General features: G+C 39.9%; 1 protein-coding gene across 17 annotated transcripts in view; it reads right to left on the bottom strand.

Annotated features, from left to right (window-relative positions):
• The window catches only part of SYNE1 (spectrin repeat containing nuclear envelope protein 1), a 521352-nt gene that overhangs the window by 226077 nt on the left and 275237 nt on the right, over positions 1-20038 (bottom strand). For all 17 annotated transcript variants that reach the window (XR_010336584.1, XM_064360559.1, XM_064360560.1 and 14 more), the window contains 11 exons: positions 19630-19802; positions 16843-16996; positions 14089-14232; positions 13147-13311; positions 8693-9010; positions 7619-7774; positions 7296-7466; positions 5954-6280; positions 4529-4681; positions 4072-4239; positions 1076-1252 (listed from right to left, as the gene is read on the bottom strand). Coding sequence is in view for 16 of the 17 variants with exons in the window: in XM_064360559.1 (XP_064216629.1) it covers positions 1076-1252; positions 4072-4239; positions 4529-4681; positions 5954-6280; positions 7296-7466; positions 7619-7774; positions 8693-9010; positions 13147-13311; positions 14089-14232; positions 16843-16996; positions 19630-19802 (2106 nt within the window). In the remaining variant the exon portion in view is untranslated. The remainder of the gene's footprint in view (positions 1-1075; positions 1253-4071; positions 4240-4528; positions 4682-5953; positions 6281-7295; positions 7467-7618; positions 7775-8692; positions 9011-13146; positions 13312-14088; positions 14233-16842; positions 16997-19629; positions 19803-20038) is intronic.

Genomic DNA, 20038 nt, shown 5'->3' with positions numbered 1-20038 from the left:
GAACACAGACCATTCTAACCACGTCACTGGTGTATTTCCAGTTCTTACTAGCTAGCCCAGTAAACAAAAATATACAGAAGACTTCAAACTTATAAAAACTCTTTGCAGTGTCATTTAAAAATTCTGGAATAATAGAAAGCTATTTACTTATTTTGCTAAGTTTTTATAAAAATAGTAATTCTTGTCCCTCTTAGACCTTTTTCTAAAACATTGAGAATTCTTTTTTAGTGGAAGTATACCCACTTAAGTGTAAGTCAAATTTGGCACTTACTCCTTTCTCAAATTCTACATGAATGCAAACAAATATTGATTTAGATTAGAAACTATGCTGTGTACAGTTAAAAAGAAAATAATGATTGTGAAAATTATGAAATAAATTTATTTTGTGTTACAAAATAAACAGCAAATTAGAAAGTATTGATGGTGTGCAAAGAAAAACAAACACTATAATCTCTTCAAATTCCTTTTACCAACAAACAAGTAAACTTTTTTTTGAGACAGAGTCTCACTCTGTCACCCAGGCTGGAATCCAGTGGTGTGATGTTGGCTCACTGCAACCTCCGCCTCCTGGGTTCAAGCAATTCTCCTGTCTCAGCCTCCCGAGTAGGTAGGATTACAGGGGCACCACACCCAGCTAATATTTGTATTTTTAGTGGAGACAAGTTTCACCATGTTGGCCAGGCTGAACTCGAACTCCTGACCTCAAGTGATCCACCTGCTTCGGTCTTTCATAGTGCTGGGATTACAGGCTTGGGCCACCAGGACCGGCCCAATCAACTTTTAACAAGCTTTTTCATAATCAATACATGGAATAAAGGAATTGGATGAAACAATATCTGAAATTCACTGCTTAGTCACATGAATCAAATATGAAATGTGATAGTTTTGTGTTCACATAGCGACTGTGAAATTTATCCTCCTATTTCCCGTCTGGCAACACACTAAAACTAACCCAAATATTTGATTAGTTTTATTTGTAAATTCTATTTACGAATTCTATTTGTAAAAAGTCTGTAGTCTGCACAGCCTTTCTCCATAACTCCTTGTCATCACGGAATGTTCTGTTGACACTCACTCTCTGAGCTGTGCTGCAGATCGCCGAGTAGCTGTCCTTTGTACCCTGTACATGAGCATGCACGTTTTGTTTCAGTTTCGCTTGCAGGTGGTCTGCACACTGGCCAATCAAAGTATCACCTTTCATTTGAAGATTGTTCAAACGGTCTTCAAAACCAGCAATTTCTTCCATCATTGCCTGTAAAAACGAAACCAATACAGAGTTCTCATAATCCTACTTTTAGTTTTAAATAACTTCACCATCAAACCAAGTTAAAGGTAGATAATTTCACTGTTTAATATTGTTTTTGAAAGAATCTTGCAATTTCTCTTATATATTGAATGAAAACAAAAGCACGTGTGTGTTTTCAGGTATACTTCAATGGGAAGAGTCAATGAGTTTAAGGGATTAGTTACATAAAGAATGATGAAGTAAACCTTTAAGACTACACATGGCTGGTCTCAGAGAGATATCTGCTCCATGGTATTGTTAACAGACAGAAAGATGTCCCTATATTTTTTAGGTCTGTAAGTTATAATTCTGGCATAATTTTTGCCTAAAACAATCTAATTATGATTTCACCAAATTTATATAACATCTCATTTCTATAAGACTGGTGCAAAAGTAGTTGTGGTTTTTGTCATTCCTTTTTTTTTTTTTTTTTTTGAGAAAGAGTCTCACTCTATTGCCCAGCCTGGAGTGCAGTGGAACAATCTCGGCTCACTGCAACCTCTGCCTCCCAGGTTCAAGCGATTCACCTGCCTCAGCCTCCCAAGTAGGTGCGATTACAGGTGCGTGCCACCACACCTGGCAATTTATTGTTATTATTTGTATTTTTAGTAGAGACGGGGTTTTACTGTGTTGGCCAGGCTGGTCTCGTACTCCTGACCTCAAGTGATCTGCTGGCCTCGGCCTCCCAAAGTGTTGGGATTACAGGTGTGAGCCACCATGTCTGGCCTGTTATTTTTTAATACAAAAACTGCAATTACTTTTGCACCAACATAATAATCTAATTCTAGTTTTAGTAATAATCTAATATCTAATTTTTAATTCATGTGACATCTAACTTACATCTAATACTGTTTATAATAATGAAAATAGCATTTAAACTTATAATTTATGAAGTACCTGCTATAGTCCAGGAATTACATATAAGCCCTGACGAATATTATTATCATTGTTTTATAGATGAGGAAACTGAAGCACAGTGAGGTTGTACAACACAGTCAAGGTACGGCATAGCCTCCAGGCTTTGGACATAGCTCTGCCTGATTTCACCTCACACCACCATGCCCACTTGCATTCTCTACTGAGCATTCTTATAGATGACTCAGGGAGGAGGAATTTATTATTTTTTTAATCAGGTTCTGGCCGAGCATGGTGGCTCACACCTGTAATCCCAGCTGAGGTGGGTGGATCACCTGAGGTCAGGAGTTAGAGACCAGCCTGGCCAACATGGTGAAGCCCTGTCTCTATTAAAATACAAAAATTGGCCAGGCATGGTGGAAGGCACCTATAATCCCAGCTACTTGGGAGGCTGAGGCAGAAGAATCGCTTGAACCCAGGAGACAGAGGTTGCAGTGAGCCGAGATTGCACCATTGCACTCTAGCCTGGATAACAAGAGTGAAACTTTGTCTCAAAAAAAAATAAAAAATAAAATAAAATAAAATTGGGTTCTTTTTTTTTTAACTGTTATATGATGCTAATGATAAGTGACGCAATCCAACCCGGGGTTGCCTCAGTAACCCATCATTATATCTACAGGAAACTTGGGTGGCCCCTCAGCAGTCCAGTGTTTACTCCTTTTTCAGGCAGTGCTGGGCTAGCAGTTATTACATACATTCCGTTGAAAAGAACCACTTTGTCTCTGAGTTGGAATAGAACCACTCCATCATGTGGTTATTCAAAGATTGCCTTCTGGGTTAGTATCTCCTCAGTGCCTACCAGAAGGTATTGTGTAGTTGCTTTTTTATTCGTATTTATTAAATAAAATCTTTTCTTACAGACAGAAATGTTGGAGCCCAGAGAGGCTAACTGGCTTTCCTAGTTATGACCATATCATGACTAAAATTGTTTTCCATTAAGATCACAAATAAGTTGCTCCACAAAATTGTGACCATAACATCTATCATCTGGTACATATAAATACTAAAAATACATATTAATAAAGATAAGAACTCTTCATATTAGTCCTGTACTTTGTGATTTACAAAGCATCTTCACAAATATTGTCTCCTATGATCAGCACGACAATTATGAGATGGGCTAGTATTGTTATCATCCTAAAGGAAAAAAAGACAGACTCAGATAGGCTAAGTTCTCTCTCCAGGAAGGGGAAGAGTCCAGCCTAGAATCCAGACTTCCTGATGGCTTTGGCTGCATTTTCTAAAATAGACTCCATAAAGACTAAATTCTGAGATAGGAATTATTAGCTGGGAAAAATGCAACCATGTGTTCAGAAGTTCAGTGCCAGGATTCAACTCTCTTGATTCACTTGAATATCAAGTCCAACTGTTGTCAATTGCCAGAGGTGCTTGAGACTTAGACTTTGATATGGTTTGGCTGTGTCCCCACCTAAATCTCATCTTGAATTTCCAAGTGTTGTGGAAGGGACCTGGTAGAAGATAACTGAATCATGGGGCAGGTCTTTCCTGTGCTGTTCTCATGAGAGTGAATAAGTCTCTTGAGATCTGATGGTTTTAAAAGTGGGAGGTTCCCTGCACAAGCCGTCTGCCACCATGTAAGACGTGCCTTTATTGTGGGGCCTCCCTAGCCACGTGGAAATATAAATCCAATAAACCTCTTTCTTTTGTAAATTGCCCAGTCTTGGGTATGTCTTTATCAGCAGCGTTAAAATAGACTAATATAGACCTGATTCTCCAGGTGCAATCATTATAAACCAGAGATGCACCTGTGTATGCACCCCCCCCCCAAACACACACGCACATGCACAGATGCGTGCATATACACACTGGTGAAGCTGTCCCAAAAGCAGCCCTTTAGAGGTCAGGGGTACCTTGTGGTGGGCCAGTTGCTGGGTGATCGTCTCCAGGCTGCTCGTCTCCAGGAGGTCAGGGGCCACCAGCCTGCTGGACATCTGCAGCAGCCACTTTTCCACCTCTTGGAGCTCACTGTTGTAGTCTTCATGGTCTTTGACTTTCGCTTCCAGACTGAAGACATGCTCCTGCAAAACCAGGTGCCCATCAGAGGTGACTTTCAAGTGAAAAACCTACTCCAAACGGTTTTGTATTACAAAAATCCCAGTGCAACTCACAGGGTAGATAGAGCTACTTATATTAGAAGACTACCAGGAATGGGAAAAAAAACATACTCATTATGCCAATTAAATATCCATCTGAATAAAAAAAATACTGACCCATACCAGGCCTTAAAATTATGTGGCAGAGAGAATGGAGTCAGGGCCCACATTTTGGCAAATAAACACTTTTACAGAATCTCTCATCGCTCCTTACCTTTCCTACACTGCACAGGTCCTGGTAATCACTTTGCAGTTGATCCATTTTGTCCTTTAAAGTGACATCCTGCACCAGTTCCAAAAGGGCTTCACCCTTCTCTCTCACTGACTTTACTGATGGTTCATGGGACAGCACCATTTGTTGAAGTGACTTGAATTACAAAGAAAAAAAAATGAGCCTGCTCATCTCTGTGGACAAGATGAATACATACATATTCCTGTGGCATGCAAGAGATGATCCGCCTCAAAGAAAGATCGGTACATGTTTTATGAATCAATAAGTGCAAAACATTAAAGAGTGATTTATTATGGCTAACACATTTTCTAAATACAAAAGGAAAGTAACACATCAAATGGCCCTTCCTATGTGGAGAAAAAAAGGATGGGAAATAGTTATATTTGACTAAATTTAATATAGCTCATACTTCTGGCTTCCACCTTATTACTTTCATCAGAGAAAAAAAATGCAATGTGAAATGGAGTGAGGCCACTGTCTTTTGATTTTGAGGTCATGAAGTTAGTTCCAGTTAGAGCTAGTTATAGAGTTAGGGAGAACAGTTCCAGTTGTGACCTTGCTGAGATAGGCTGAAAGCACTATTTAAATCTATCAAGAATTCAGTGGCTGGGAGGAAGAGGTTATGATTCTCAGGTGGCATCTTCAAAGACAAGTTGTCAGGCTTGGCAGAGAAGCCAAGGATAGAAATAGACATTGGCTGCAAGAGGCTGTCACAAAAGCTTCTGACAGGAAAAGCTTTGGGGTAAGCCACCACATTGTGATTCTTAAAGATATCACTCAGTCATCCAGATCAAATTTATAGCACAAATTATTCCACATATAAGCTTGCATAATTGCTTCAAAAATTTGAACGGATGAAATACCTGTATCTATATCATGTATAGCTATATCCACACCACTATTTATTCTTCCAAAAATCAATATCTAAGGTACTTAGCTAGAATTTGTTAATTAGAACTTATTTTCTTACAAATAGCATGTCATTTTCAATTTTCCATAGGTCAGCTTCTAGCCTTGGGTACCAGAAGATGAAGGGAAGCCTCTATATGGGAAAGATAAAACCTACAGGTATGGAATCCTGATGCCAGCAAGATTTTACCTGGAGGATTCAAATACCTGGATCACTGTCAGAAAAGATCTTCATTGATTGACAGATATATATGATCAATATATGTATTGATACAATCTTTGAGTATTAGATCTCTGAATGGAAAAGATAACTCTGAAGTAGCGTATTTAACCCAATAAATCTCCGTAAGTCATGGCATCACTGGCCAGCCGCAGAACGACATGCACGGGATGTATTCTAGCAGCTGTTACAGGTGACACACTGCAAGAATCACCTCCCTTCCATTTAGTCTCTGCGTGACCTGCGCAGGCATCTGTCAATGAGTAACAACACACTACCTTGTATTTAGATAACTGAGCTTTTTTCTCATATAATTCCATTTTGGGTTCTTCAGGAACGTGTAGGATTTCCTGGTATTCTGCTATCCACTGTGTCAGTGCTTTACATTTATCTGAGAATTCCTTTGCTAAATGAAGACCTTTTTCCAGGGTCATGTGTTCTTTCCGGACAGTGCTGGCCAGTTCCTTCAACTGCTCCACGTGATCATGAATCTCCTTTCTTAACCTCTCTGCCTCACTTTCCTCCAAGTATTTAACAGCCTTCTCTCCTTTCTCTCGGGCTGATTTCAGCAAACTGTGACCTTTTTCCATGTCTTTGAGCAAGACCTGAAAAAGAGAGTGAGTAGGAAGCAAATGTTGCCTTATTATTATTATTATTATTATTATTATTATTATTATTTTTAAGACGGGGTTTCACCATGTTGGTCAGGCTGGTCTTGAACTCCCGACCTCAGGTGATCCACCCGCCTTGGCCTCCAAAGTGCTTGGATTACAGGCGTGAGCCACCACTCCCGGCCTTATTATTTTTTGAGATGGAGTGTCACTTTGTCACCCAGCTCACTGCAACCTCCGCCTCCATGTTCTAGCAATTCTCCTGCCTCAGCTTCCCAAGTAACTGGGACTACAGGCACATGCCACCATGCCTGGCTAATTTTTGTATTTTTAGTAGAGATGTGGTTTCACCATGTTGGTCAGGCTGGTCTTGAACTCCTGACCTTAAGCAATCCACCTGCCTTGGCCTCCCAAAGGGCTGGGATTATAGGCATGAGCCACTGTGCCTGGCCATTTCTTTTCCTTTTAAAGAAAGGTTTATCAAGTCCTGTTCTTAAGGCCACTTATTTCTCTTTAAAATAAGTTGTTGACGTTCATAACCACATTTGACCTGCCAGGAATCAGTAACTCTGACTTCTTTACTTCAATATAGGTTCTAAAAGTCTTGATAAATATATCATTTCCAAATCAGACACTTGAAAAACAACTGATGTTTTTCTCATCCTGAGCAATCTGTTTCTAAAGACCTGAGTTTAAACTCTGTAAAGACACTGGGCCATTAATTTGAGAAAGACATTATTCTCTTAATATTGAAGTGTCACACTGGAATTCTGTCAACACTTTCATGGGTGTCCATATGTAAGTCATTCTGATAACAACACATCACAAATAAGTGAAAGTCAGCTTTTGGCCTTAAAGAGCCAACTTAGCATTGCAAGTAACATGGTGAGGTCAGATCACCAATCATAACAGTTGGAATGATCACCTGTGCTTCCAATATCTATGCAGGAGAACGGGGCAGCTCGGTGAAAGGAAAGGTTGGATATGAATCTGAAGTGTGCATGCCTACCTCCAACATCTTCAATTTCTTGCCCATCATTGCTGTATCTACTTTGTCAATCTTGGTAGCCACATTCTTGAAGTTTTTATGAGTAGAGCCATACCAATCAGAATAGGAATTGAGGGATGATTCTGATTCCTCCAAACTTTGAATCTCTTCCTCCAGGAATTTCATTTGTTCCTTTGAAAGAAAAGAGAAAATTGAATGGTGAATTAAAGGCCTGTGCCAGGGTCTTTGTTCACGAACATGTACCTTCACTGGATGTTAGCGAAAAGACTATTGTGGCTGGCAAAGTTTGCTGGCCTGTATGGAGCACCTGGGGGCACACTCACCAGCACTTGGAGAAGCAGGGCCTGGTATCTGGAAGTCAGCTGGGTGGCCTGGTAGCCCATTCTGCTGCTCACATGGCTCTCGTCCAGTATCTCCTGAGCTCTAGCTCCCACTTCCTCAACTTCATCTCTGTATGTAGTCACTTCTTCATGCCACTTCTGAAATGACAACGTATTGAAGGGAAAGATTCAACCTTAGGGATTCGGATAAGACAAATATATATCTTCTTAACAGGAAATGGTTTCAGTGTATGTTTAGAAAATGTTTATTTCGAGATATAATTTTGACAATGCCATATATTATCTTCATAAATATTACAACAATGTGATACAAACTGTACACTCGAGTTGGATAGTTTTCTGTATCTATTACACCTCAATTCAAAAGTTAAAAATGAAAACAGGCCAGGTGTGGTGGCTCACGCCTGTAGTCCCAGCTGCCTGGGAGGCTGAGATGAGACAGGAGAATCGCTTGAACCCAGGAGATGGAGGTTGCAGTGAGCCAACATCACGCCTCTGCACTCGAGCCTGGGTGATAGAGCAAGACTCCGTCTTCAATACATAAATAAATAAATAAAATAAAAATGAAAACAAAGTGGCTTAAGTTTTTATACCTCCTGTTGTACTTAGATTAATTTTAAAATGGGTGGATAATGAAAAGAAATTCCTAAGGCTCAAGCATTATTTTAGATGTATGCACTAAAATTGCATAAAAATTAGAATAAAACTAATTCTCAAGTATTACTACAATGCACTATGTTAGAGCAATTTCATATCAGAACCATAAACTTAAATTATTGCAATACAAGCATTCATGTATCTTCACAAAACAAGGTAATAGAGTATGGAAAAAAGATATGAAATATTTATATTAAAAACTACATTTTATCAATGACTAATTTATGAAATAATTGCTGTAAGAGGAATGCTCCATTGTAATTTATTTTAAATTTCTAGGTAATCAAAAAGATTTTGCAAAGCCTAAGCTTTGGACAAAGTTACTAAATACTTTAATGAAACAAACTATGCAAGCTAACTGCAGCTTCGACAAAGATCAGGAATCTACATGAGTTGTACCTTCATCTGATGTAATTGCATCTCCTTGGTCGCCCGGTTTGACTGACGTCTGGTCCTGGGACTAACTTTCTCCTCTGTTGTTTTTAGCCATTCCTCTACTTGCTGAAACTTTTGCTCCATCAGCCTCAATTTGTTCACTATGTTATTGAAGTGAGTTCGGGTCTCAGACAGCCTGTGCTGGTAAGCCTGCCAGTCTTGCCGGAGGGACTCTAAAGCCCGGTCCTCTGCCTGTGGGATACCTGATGGGATCACATCCTCTCTGGTGTGCAGAACTGAGTTCAACAGTGCCTGCCCCTCTGCACAGCGTACCTGGAGCTCCTGCAGAGAAAAGAGAATGGCTGTCACTCTCAATCATATTTCACACTTGCATGGGTTAGCATGTCTCACCCAAGCCAACTGTGCCAGCTTGAACTTCTCATTAGAAAAAATGATTTGATTATGCCCTATACAAAAATATGTCCCTAACAATATTTTCTCCCAAGTCAGAAGGATTCCTAAATTTTTTCCAATTAAAATTATACACACACACATACACACACACACACACATATATGTGTGTGTGTGTGTGTGTGTGTGTATATATATATATATATATATATATACACACACCCCTCCCCGATATTTTTCTCAATCAACAGTTCTGAAATTTGACTTTTTAGATTACAGGCAAAAACACTTGTGAGTAAAGAGCTATTGTTTAAAAGAATGACCTAGGCTTATTATGGCTCGTAATCTGCTTAAAGTGCCTTAAGCCTCTTGCTTTGACATTGAATAGCTCAGTGCTACATTTGTGACTGAGAAAGAAACAATAAACCCTTTTTATGCTAAGGAGGGTTCTTTTGCCAAAACTGTACTCTAGGCATTCTTGTGGTGGCCAAGAAAAGTTGAACCTGGAGAGGGCAGGGCACGCAAACCTGGGAAACTGGTTCATCACACCTGCCCATCAGGTGCTCCGAGGTGCAAATAAATTTCCTCCACCAAAGCTTAAGCCCCAAAGATCTACAAGTACAAATTTAGTATAAATCTACATTATACAAATTTAGTATAAATCAAGTTTTGAAGCACATATGCTATTTTTTATATTATAAAAAGAATCTTATATCCTTAAAGATGTTGGTAAAACAATATGGCACACTTATATTTCTGGTGATAAACATAAATCTATACCGTCACTTGATTTGATCATCTAAAGTAAAAGAAATCAAGCCAAACCCCACCAATAGTGTTAAAAAATCAATATATGTAGTTAAAACATAGTATTTCTTAATATCATATTTTAAAAAAATTCTTACCATCAGTTCAAACCATTTAAGATTGCTAATATATTTTTCTTATAAAAATAACAATTTCATATGGTTTCAACTAATAGAACATTTTTCTTCAAGTATGATGTCACTTCAAGCATGGTGTAATGTAAACACATATGCACATGGAAAGAGAAGAACTGTAGATATACATGGTAAAATATGAATCAAAATGGCAACAAATACATAGTCTTTGTCATAAAATTATTAGACCTTTTTTCAAGATAATTTTTTACAATCATTTTCCTAATTCAAGGTTTGCAAACTTTTCCTATGAAGGGCCTGAGAATAAATAATTTGGGCCTTGTGGGCCACCAGTCTCTGTTGCAATGACTTAACTCTGCCATTGTAATATGGAAAAAACCATAGACAATACATACATAAATGGGTGTGGCTGCATTCCAATAATATTCCATTTAAAAATACAGACATTGTGGCCTATCCTGATTTATTAATCTTCTCAGCATCTTTTCCACAGTTCATAAATAACCAATTTATTATCCAAGTTAATATTCTATTAGATAAATTCTCATATATTACAAATTTCAAGCCTGTATTATGAAGAAAAAATATGGTTCAATATTTAAAATATATATTTATATATAATATTGTTAAATATATAAAATATATAAACACAATATATTAAATATATTATATTAAAAATATATAAACAATATATATGTTCTATGACCCAAACTAGGCTGTCAGGTTATACATAATAATCTCTGGGCTGGGCACAGTGGCTCACACCTATAATCCCAGCACTCTGGGAGGCTGAAGCAAGCGGATCACGAGGTCAGGAGATCGAGACCATCCTGGCCAACATGGTGAAACCCCTTCTCTGCTAAAAATACAAAATAATTAGCTGGGCATGGTGGCATGTGACTGTAGTCCCAGCTACTCAGGAGGCTGAGGCAGGAGAATCACTTGAACCTAGGAGGCAGAGGCTGCAGTGAGCCGAGATTGCACCACTGCACTCCAGCCTGGGCAACAGAGTGAGACTGTCTCAAAATAAATAAATAAATAAATAAATAAAAACAAAAATAAATATAAAATAAAATAATAATTTCTGAATATGGTCCACACTACAGGCCAATCCCCACACCACTGTGCATGCTACGGAACATTGGGATCTAAAGAAATTCTGCTGTGTGGTTGCAGCATCACAGTTCTCCACCACTGCATCCTGTCACTAGCATCTTCCTTCCTTTTTAACTTTTGTGGTGGCTTACAGTAGAAAATGTAGGAATTAATTCATGGTGAAAACAGGGGTTGAAGTTAGCTTTGCACCACATTAATACTGGCTTAAGTGAAATATTTTCTTTTGACAGAACAACAGCAACATCTACTGGTGATGGGTAACTATTAGCTTAGTTCCGACAAAAAGGCACAGGGAGCTCAGCATTTGCTTGCCAACGATGGTGGTGGTGTAGAACTAAGAAGCGTTATTTAAAGAAAATAGTTGATTCTGGTCAAATAAATTACAACAGCTAAACCTGTGGACTAGGACATCCTACTCTTTGGAGGCAGGATGGATGAGACCTGTAAGTAAGCTAAGGAAATTGTGACCCTTCCAACTTTTATTATTTACTTACTTCATGAGTAGACAATATACTAAAATAAGATTTTCTTCCATTTTGGTTAATCCTTACAACTCTCTGGATGAACTTGGGTCAGAGGAGTTCTCTCTTGCCTGAAGTCATCTAGTGTTGGGTGTCACTGAGGATTAGAGTCCCCACTTACTAACTGCAACTCCATTCTCTCTCTTTTTTTTCTATTTTTCTTTTTTGAGACTGAGTCTCACTCTTGTTGCCCAGGCTGGAGTGCAATGGCACGATCTTGGCTCACTGCAGCCTCTGACTTCCTGGTTCAAGCAATTCTCCTGCCTCAGCCTCCCCAGTAGCTGGGATTTACAGGCATGCACCACCACGTCCAGCTAATTTTTGTATTTTTAGTAGGGACGGGGTTTCACCATGTTGGCCAGGATGGTCTCGATCTCCTGACCTTGTGATCCACCCGCCTTGGCCTCCAAAAGTGCTCAGATTACAGGCATGAGCCACTGTGCCTGGCCCTCCATTCTCTTGCCGTTATACAATTTCCAAGACCTAACAGAAAAAGCCAGAAATTTCATACATGATGCATAATCATGATAATCCTTGATTTTTCCACCTTGTCCAAGCTGTAGGTAAAACTTACCCAATCCTGAACCGATTCTGATCAGGGCTGACAGCACATTTGTAAGTTCTAACACATTGCAGGTGGGACATAAAGTGGTCTCACTGGCCTTTCTCTATCTTCTGCTGTTTGTTTTGTACCTGGTGGCCCCTTCTTGGTGAACTTCCTTGATTCCTACCCACTCCTTAAGGTAAGATTACAGGCCCTTCTTTGATGCTGCTATAAGATCCCTTATGATAGTCTATTAATGTCCTCACCACACTGTTTATAGTGATTTTTCTATGGGTTTGTGTTCCTCACCAGATTTCAGGTTCATTGAAGACAGAAATAATATCTTAATCATCTTTACCTGAAGTAGCTAGCAAAGTACCTGTACTGTATTAAGTATCCAGTAAATACTGAATGAATAAATGAGTATATAGGTTATGAACACTTTCTCTACCATGTCTGACATCTCACCATGAATTATGGCCTGCTGGCCTGGGCACTAACATTTTTTTTTTTTTGCTTCTTTAATTCCTTCTTCTAGAACTCTGAGCCTGAACCTTGTATCATCAGCAATGTGGCAGGTTTTGCTTAAAACAATATGGTTCAAGATATTGCCACTAGTTTGACTTTGTGTCACTTTCTAATGACTCCTGCTGCTGTTCCCCACATCTGATTTGATCCTTTGGGGAGAAGTAGGCAGGTAAGTCCATTAATTATATCTCTAGCCATTCTTGTCAGGGCCAGCCTAGCAGCTATACGAGTTCCCCAAGTGCCAGTTCTGTCCTATCTAATTTCCTACAAAATGATGTCAACTAGCATAGACTACTGAGGTCTTGGAATGTTCGTGATTAAACGTTATGGGAATTACACTTAATGTGTATCGGCTAGCCACTGGACTCAAGGTTTCTATTAACTTTCTGTTGCCTAAAATAATCATTCCATATTCAGAATGAAGATTCCTCTGTTTTAGGATACAGGAGGCTTTACCTGAAGATCACGCAACGTCGTCTCATGAGTGTGGGCGTCACCTTCAAGGACCGAATACTTGTCAAGCTTTTCTTGTTCTTGCCCCAACCAAGCTTCAAATGCCTTCAGATCTCTCTGATACTCTTGATGCAGGCGGACGAGTTTTTCAGACTTTGTTACTGCTTCCTACAATCAGCATTTAAAATAATTAAGATAGGAACACATTACTTTATAAAGCATCAATGTGCTATAATTCACTTTTGTAATTTTAGAAAAGTACATTTATTGAGACATTAGAATATGAGTTATTTCCTAGAACAATGAATCTTCAAGATATTTATGTAAAAATATAAAAACCTAATGTTTCAGATTAAAAGCTATATTAATTATTTTGTTGAATTAACTACATGACCTCTGAATGCAACATAGACAGGCTAAAAAATGAATTCACTTTACCAATCTCATAAAAATTCACTTTTGCTAATGAAGAAAATTGAAATTCTTATATTGTGTCTTAAATGAGGATTTGGACTTACTAAGGATTTAATTTTCCACAGTAAAATGTGCTCTGAAAAGGTATATTTATTTTCTTTGTGAGGACTAAATGAAGGATGACAAGTACAGTCAGAGATTATTTCCTACCTTAGAAAACTCTCATGATCAGACATCATAAGGCATGTATGAGTCTTCATTATGAAGCTGTCCAGAATTTTTGTTAAATTGGTACATTTCTAGGAATTTTTAGTTGAAAATTATATTACTTTAGTAGCTTTCATAATACTAACAATATTTGAAGGTTTTTGTTTGGTTTTGCCAGTAATACCTTTAAAATATTAAAACTTCATTTTGCTTTTGTTCTGTTTTCCCAAGCCTGTCATTCTTGAAAATAAATGAGTCTTTAAAGGAGCACAGCTCCAGACACTCCTCTTTAGGTGAGTCTACAAGGAAAGTGCTTCACTGTACCTTGGCCCTCTCTTGGATGGCTCTGTATCGTTCCTGTAGATCCTGGAGCTCTAGCTGGGTGACATAGTGTTCTGTCATGCCAGCCCCTTTGACTTCGATGGTCTCCAGCAAGCTGCTGTAACTCAGCACTTCTTCATTTAACAACTAGAGAGCATTTAAGAAAAATAAAGCAGTCACCCATGCGCCATCACATCAATGCCACTGCTAAAATCAAGATGCTTTAACTCTACAGTTGGCAAGTAACCTCGGGTTATCCATGCGTCCATCCCTCCATCTGTTTATTTATCTGATACAGATATGTGTGTGAATGCATGAGTGTGTGTGTGTGTGTGTGTGTATTTGATTGATGTCTGGTCCAGAACTTTCTCTGAGATATGAATTCCCAATTAACTCCTTTATATTTCTACTTTAATATTTTTAACTATGTCCAGAAATGGGCCCCTGATGTTCACCCCATCCCTATTCTACCCCAGCCCCCATGAAACCCCCTTCTCTTTCCATCTCTTTTCAAAGAGCAAATGCCATGACCTCACACCCAGACAGTCAAGCCAGAGGATGGTAATCGTTCCAGCATCCTCTCTAGCTCTCCATCCTCCTAACAATTATAAATCCAGTTAGCTTTACCTCCTATAATACCGTGACATCTGTCCCCACATCTCCTGCAAACTCCCCCACCTAGACTACCCTCCTCTTTCACTTGGACTTTGCAGTAGTCCCCCAGGCAGATTCCTGGCCACCAATTCTTTCCCTGTCCCTTATTTCATGCTAAAACAGCAGTCTAAGTGATATAACATGTTGCAATTAAAAGTTGAATATGTCACTTCTCAGCTTAAAACCTGGATTATCTTCCTAATGCTGCCAGGATCAAGTGGAAAATCCTCAGAGCAGCTGACATGGCCGTGCAGGATCAGGCCCTCCCTCTCCATCAGACTCCCCTCGTAGCCCCTCACTGCCTGCTCTCGGCTGCAGCAACATCTGCCTGTCTTGCAGTTCTCTACTGCACCAGGATCTTTTCCTCCTCAGGGCCTAAGGACCTGCTGTTTATTCTATCTAGACTGCTGGTTCCTCTGCTCCTCCAGGCTCATTTCTTTGCTTTAAATCCTTCAGTGCATTGACTCCATGTCTGCTGTTTCAGAGAGGCCTTTTTCTTCATAGTACTCAGCAGCTATAATTATAATTATTTATTTGTATATTTATTACTGAGGGCATGCATCCCACTAGCATACACTTGACTGATTTTACTGCTAGAATCTGGCAAAATGCCTGCATGTAGCAATTTCTCAATCAATGTTGATTGAATAGATGAATAATCTAATTAATTAAACAATTAATTATTAGAACAGATAATACATGCAGGTATTTATGATGCAGATCATTATAATTATATTAATTTACAGATGCATAAATGAGACCCAGAAACATTAAGTGCCTTGGCATAGGTCACATAAGATCATCTAGTCATTTAAATAACTTTTACCCAGGATGTGCTCTGTGTCAGAGAGAGCCAAGTGTTGAGGATATAAAGACAGTTAATCATCTCTATACACTGAAGGAGAGGGACATGCAAATATATATTAATAAAGAGCTCAGAACCAAGGGCTATGAGAGATAGAACAATGAATCAAGCCTGAGTGGTGGTGGTGTCACATAGCCTAAATGACTTCAAAATTCATTCAGAAAGATGAGTAGCAGGTTGCTAGGGGCAGAGACGGAATGAGGACCTTCTGTAAAAAGGGAAGAAATTCTGCAAAGACCAGAATTGTGAAGATTGTGGCATGTTCAGGAGATAGTGTGAGATTCAGCAAGGCTGGAGAGCAGGAGCGAGGAGGGTGGGAGCACGAAGGAAAGGAACATGGCAGAGGAGCTTATTCCCATTCTTACAAACCAGGCAAGGGAGATTGAGCTTACACTGTAGACAATGGGGAGCCAACACAGGCCCTTAGGCAGGAAGCGAGACATTCATCTTTATACGTGATAATAATAGATAGAAGCAAGAAACAAGGTGAGAAATTAGGAGCCTGTTCCAGTTCAGGTGAAGAGGATGGATCAATAGAACCTACTGCCAGATGCAAAGTGGCAATGAGAAAGAAGGCATTGGGAATAATGAGGTTTCCAACGGAATATATTCAGGGTGAGGTGATACACATGAGCAGAAACAGAGAATGTGAGAGCTTAAAGGATTTCCGTGTACAAGATCATAAGTCCTGTTTAGGACGATGGTAAGGGGGTGATGGAACAGGCCATCTAATGATCATGGCCTGGAATAAGGCTGCAGCTATAAACCAAAGGACTGTCAAACTTCATGTTTACATACTACTCTCCGTAAGCTTTAAGAACATGCTCTTCATGTTTATTCATTTATTTAAAAAATCTTTCCATGTAGTACTGTACTAATATAAGCATTACGACCAACGCACAAAAAATAACACAAAAGGATGTGATAGAAAAGAAAGACTTCCTAATGATGAGTAGGCTGAAGATACTAAAAGATATTTCAAGGTGCTACATTTTAAATGGTCTGTATCATAAAACATGGGTCTACATGGTTTTCCAGGAAGGGAAAACTTTCACTCACTTATAAAATAACCACAAATGAAAGTCCAGTTTAAGAAGGCTTTAAAAATTATACTTCAAGTCCCAGATATGATTTGCTTACGTACACAGTCCTAGCACACATGTGATCCCGTTTTGTCTGACTGTGGCATTCTAAGAAGTCTGTAAAAAACCAAATGGAATCTGAAATCCAGTTCTCACCTTGGCTTTTCCGAGCATAGTTATTTTATCCCGTAGTTCCGCATGCTGCCTTTCTGATTCATTTAGGTTGGCTTCCATGCTGTCCATCCAACCGGAGAACTGTCGAATGTCATCCTGATAGCTTGTCCATTTGGAGAGAGCACCTTCGAGTTGACTGAAAGGGATTTGAAAGTGAGGGAATGTGTTCTCTTTCTGGGTCCACGAGGGGGCGTAGTTTTAAGGGCAAGAATTTCCCAGCGCCATGCCCCCTGCCCATCTCTCTCCATTCGAGAGATTTAATGGTTTATGTTTGAAATTCGCGGGCGCAGGAAGAAACTAAGAGTCAATCACTCCAGCAGAAGTTTAAAGGAGCTCCTTTCATTGGCCTGGGGTCTTAGAGAAGGTGGGGGTTCCTCCTAGGTTAAAAGTTCCCTTCTTCCACACCCCTTTGGACTCCATGTTTGGGTCCCCTTCCACAAACACTCTAGTGGAAGCTGTTTTTCTCTATCCTAGATTTTCCCTCTGGAGTCCCCTTCCACACTCTCTCATGGAAGCCTGTCTTCCCCTCCTAAACTCCATCTCTCTCTCTATTCCCTTTCACTCAGCGTGGAAGCTGCTTTCCTCTCCTGGATCCCATCTTTCTGGATTCTCTCACTCAGTGTGAGAGGAGCTTTCCTTCTTTGGTTTTGTCCCTCTGGGAACCCTTCTCACTCAGTGTGAGAGCGGCTTTTCTTTCTCTCACTCCATGTGAGAGCTAGATGTTTCTCTGTCCTCCTTTTTCTCTCTCTAAATAAATCACTTTCTACAAACACTTTTGAGTCCGGCATTTACTGCACACTGTGCCATGGTCCCCTCTCTCATTCTTGAGAGGGCAGGAGACCAAGAACCTGGAGAAACGTCCTCTCAGGGGAGCTGAGGGCACCCTGAACCCCTGAACCCCAGTATTAGAGAAGGACAATAAATCCGCATTGAAAATCCTTGTGAGTCTAAAATCTGTCATTGTGTCTGCTCCATCCATTCCAGTTAGCAGGGGGTCAAGAGATCAGGAAGAAGCTGGCTTGGGAGTGAGCAGGCTGCCCAGGGCTTAATGACACTGACCCCAGGTCTGAAGGATAGCCTCAGGAAGCAAGGGACAGCTAAACCCAGGCCAATATGCAGAAACTTGGAACTGGCTATCAACTGAAGAGTCAGTGGCCTGGGGGACACCCGACACTGGGAGAGGCTCAAAGGCGAAACTGGGGCCCTTGAGTGAATCTTCCCTGGAGCCAAAGCTCTGGGCAGGGAGAGAAGCAGCACTTAACTCTATCAAATTGAGCAGGATATTCAGAGCAGAGGAGAAGAATAAGCACAGTAACTACCTTGTGTGAGATTGAAAATCAGAAGATCACAATGAAATAAAAGGACAATATTTCCTGACTTGGTCTAAATATTAAAACTTAATTATTTATCTCATAGATAAGTTAGCACTTCCTTGTCTCAATACACAGGCTATATTTTAAATTCCATTCATCATTTCTGCCTAATTGTGCTGCCAGGTTTTGGGTCCTTTTGTAAGAGACTCTATAAATGTTCCATCCATCCACATCCCCAGATCACAGCAGTGCATGGGGCCAACTGGACTTCTAATTGCTCTTAGATCTCTTAGCTTGAAGATGTTCTCTAGCCCCTGATATACTCTTAGTTTAAGGTCAATGTAGGCAAGAAGTGCCAGGGAGCCTCACCCTGAGGGCAGCTCTCAACTGCTCTCCTAACTCACAGGAGTCTGTTTCCAAATACCCCAGCTCCCCTGCCCCTGGATGGGATAACTGAGGCTCACACTATATACAGGCTTCCAGCATTGCCTGCAGTTGCTCACAATGATGGGCAACTTGCTTGATAACATACCTGATACTGTTAGGCTTTCTGTCCTCACCCAAATGTCATCTTGAATTGTAGTTCCCATAATCCCCACATGTAGTGGGAGGGACCCAATGGGAGGTAATTGAATCATGGCAGTGGTTATCCCCATGCTGTTCTCCTGATAGTGAGTGAGTTCTCACAAGATCTGATGGTTTTATAAGGGGCTTTTCCCTCTTTGCTCAGCACTTGTCTGTCTTGCTGCCATGTGAAGAAGGATGTGTTTGCTTCTTCCCCTTCCTTCACGACTGTAAATTTCCTGAGGCCTCCCCAGCCATGCAGAACTGTGAGCCAATTACACCTCTTTCCTTTATAAACTATCCAGTCTCAGGAATGTGTTCATAGCAGCGTAAGAATGGGCAAATACAACATCCTTTACTTACTGACCTCCCCTGCCTGCCATTTCTTTTCCACTCTTCTATTTGTATTTCCTGGGTTTACCTCTGAAGTCCACTACTTGGTTTTAATCCCTATATTTTTACATTATGTTTTTTTTTTTTTTTTTTTTTGTATTTTTATGTTAGTAACAACAACAAAAAGAAATATGCATTTTTAGTTATATTAACAAGTAAGTACAGCATTCAGGTCAATCTAAATATGAGACTACATCTGCCAGTTTCTTTTATTCTAATAAGAAAAAAGAAAGAAAAATAAAGCAGACAGGACAGAAAAGGGAGGGAGGGAGGAAGGAAAGAAAGAAGAAAGAAAAGAAGGGAAGGGAAGAGAAGGGAAAGGGAAAGGGAAAGGGAAAGGAAGGGAAGGGAAGGGAAAGGGAAAGAGAAAGGGAAAGGGAAAGGGAAAGGGAAGGGTAGGGAAGGGAAGGGAAAGGAGGCAACAGGAATAGTCTGTTCAGTAGTATTACATTGATCTTTTAGTAATAGCTTCCCGGTGCTTGGCTGTAGTTTTCCTCACCTTTTACAACGAATCCCTGCAGACAAAAGGGATGCCCACATATCCTTCACACTCTGCAGTTGTTGCTGAATAGTGGGAATGCCTTCTGGAGAGGTATTCTGAAGGACAGATTCTCCCCTGGTCACTATCATTTTCATCTGAATCTCTTTTTCCTGTTTGACTGATAAGAGAGCCTGTGAAAACAAATACACAGTCCTTTGTTATTTGTATGTTTAACATTTCTGGCTTTAAGTATTGCAGAGCTCTTAAAGATTGCAGAATAACATTCAATTGTGTCCAGTCTTGAAGCTCCCAACTGGCTGAAATGGAGGGTGGGGAAGTGGCTTGCTGGTGAGTACCAGTCACCAGCTACCCACTGGTCTTTACTAAGTGGACGTGGTGTTGAAAGTCTCCAGTCTTCTCTGAATAA

The sequence above is a fragment of the Aotus nancymaae genome, unplaced genomic scaffold (assembly GCF_030222135.1).
Source record: "Aotus nancymaae isolate 86718 unplaced genomic scaffold, 86718_ANA_hifiasm-v0.15.2.pri h1tg000040l, whole genome shotgun sequence".
Classification (NCBI taxonomy): domain Eukaryota; kingdom Metazoa; phylum Chordata; class Mammalia; order Primates; family Aotidae; genus Aotus; species Aotus nancymaae.
Note: the sequence above shows the minus strand (reverse complement) of the source record. Positions and strands in the feature narration are given on the sequence as shown.